Source organism: Nansenia antarctica (assembly GCF_963989245.1).
Source record: "Nansenia antarctica genome assembly, chromosome: 7".
Lineage (NCBI taxonomy): Eukaryota > Metazoa > Chordata > Actinopteri > Argentiniformes > Microstomatidae > Nansenia > Nansenia antarctica.
The window spans coordinates 52,794,173-52,795,622 of NC_137677.1; the positions used below are offsets into that span (position 1 = coordinate 52,794,173).

General features: G+C 51.9%; 1 protein-coding gene across 1 annotated transcript in view; it reads right to left on the reverse strand.

The window, feature by feature from the left end:
• Positions 1–740: 740 nt before the first annotated feature.
• LOC308162765 (immunoglobulin superfamily member 3-like) overlaps positions 741–1,450 on the reverse strand; it is a gene marked incomplete at both ends in the record, with an annotated part of 56,326 nt that continues 55,616 nt past the window's right edge. Inside the window, 2 exon segments of the mRNA XM_080536907.1 lie at positions 741–991; positions 1,259–1,450. The exon segment at positions 1,259–1,450 is cut by the window's right edge and continues 267 nt beyond it. Of these exon segments, the coding sequence (XP_080393033.1) occupies positions 741–991; positions 1,259–1,450 (443 nt within the window).

Sequence of the window (1,450 nt, forward strand, 5' to 3'; positions counted from 1 at the left end):
ACACACACACACACACACACACACACACACACACACACACACACACACACACACACACACACAGCAGTTTGTTCCAAGCCACAAGCCACAGTATGAGTCTTTGTCTGTGTCCTTGTGTCTGTGCAGGCCTTCAGCCTATAGTCCACAGCTCTGGAGTTAGTGGGAGAAAGCCAGGGAGGAAGCCAGCCAGTGACTTAGAGATCAGAGCAGACGTTCCTTATCAACCTCACCAGCTCCAGTGGCTCTGGTCTAGTACTGGATGTCCTTTCATGGTCCTTGACTTGTTTGTTCCCAGATTGGTCCACTTTAGCAGAGAGATCTGCACAACGTTTTGAAAAATAGACGACCGTTTGAAGTATGAAAAAAAAAAAAAAACTGCAGCAATGAAATCGTTTCAGCAGTAAAAGAGGGAGAGAAGGAGAGAGAAAGCAAAAAAGAGAGAGTGAGAGACATACGCATACAGAGGTCTACACACATACACACACACGCACGTACACACACACACACACACACGGTTGTTGCTTCGCATCTCACAGACAGGTAGATGACACAACACAACAAGGATGACCTGGGGTGGGGTTACATGGACGGATTGATTGATTGATTGATTGATTGATTGACAGCTTTGACACAGCGGTGAAAGGCCAGGTGAGGTCTGGAGGTAGAATTCCAGAGCCCCTCCCTGGTGTGGTCTTGGTTGGGTCCGCAATGAGGGCGGGATGGAGGGGGATATCCCTCTCTTAATCCACAGAGCCTGGGTGCAGGCTGAGGGCGGGGGGGTCCAGGCAGGTGGGGGAGTAGCTGAGGTGTGGTTCCTTGATCCACAGCAAGGGGGCGCCGTTCTTGCCCTCCTGGCTCTTGCTGTGGCTGCGGCTCTTGTAGCGCACCAGCAGCACGGCGATGAGGAGGATACCGAAGATGGGGAACGGGTAGAAGAAGACGAAGTAGAAGAGAGAGTCGTTGGAGCACACCACCGACTGCAGAGTGGGGACTGTGGGAGGGAGAGAAAAACAAGACAGTTGGAGGTTAGACGTCATTAGAAAAGCACTGCATTTACATTTCCGTGGCACGTTAGATATAGAACCCTATATCTACTGCAGTACTAACTCAAAGACTCCATCTAATACTACATGACTGTCACTCAGACACAATGACCATCCACCACGTGCGGTCTGTTGCATGCTAATGAGGTGGAGTGGGTTGAGCAGACTGCAATTGCACAAAGCTCAAAACGAAACAGTGTGATTGGTGAATTTACCACGCTCCCGCACGTTGACCAAGGTGACCCCCGAGTTGTTGGTTGCCAGGAGATACCAGTCATTGCGTGGGTTCAGTAGCCACTCCTCCACGTGGCAGTAGTAGCGCCCGGCATCCCCAGGCCGCGCCCCCTGAATGGTCAGGCTGTAGAGGTCAGAGGTCGCCCTCTCGAACTGCAGACGTGAGGTCGGCC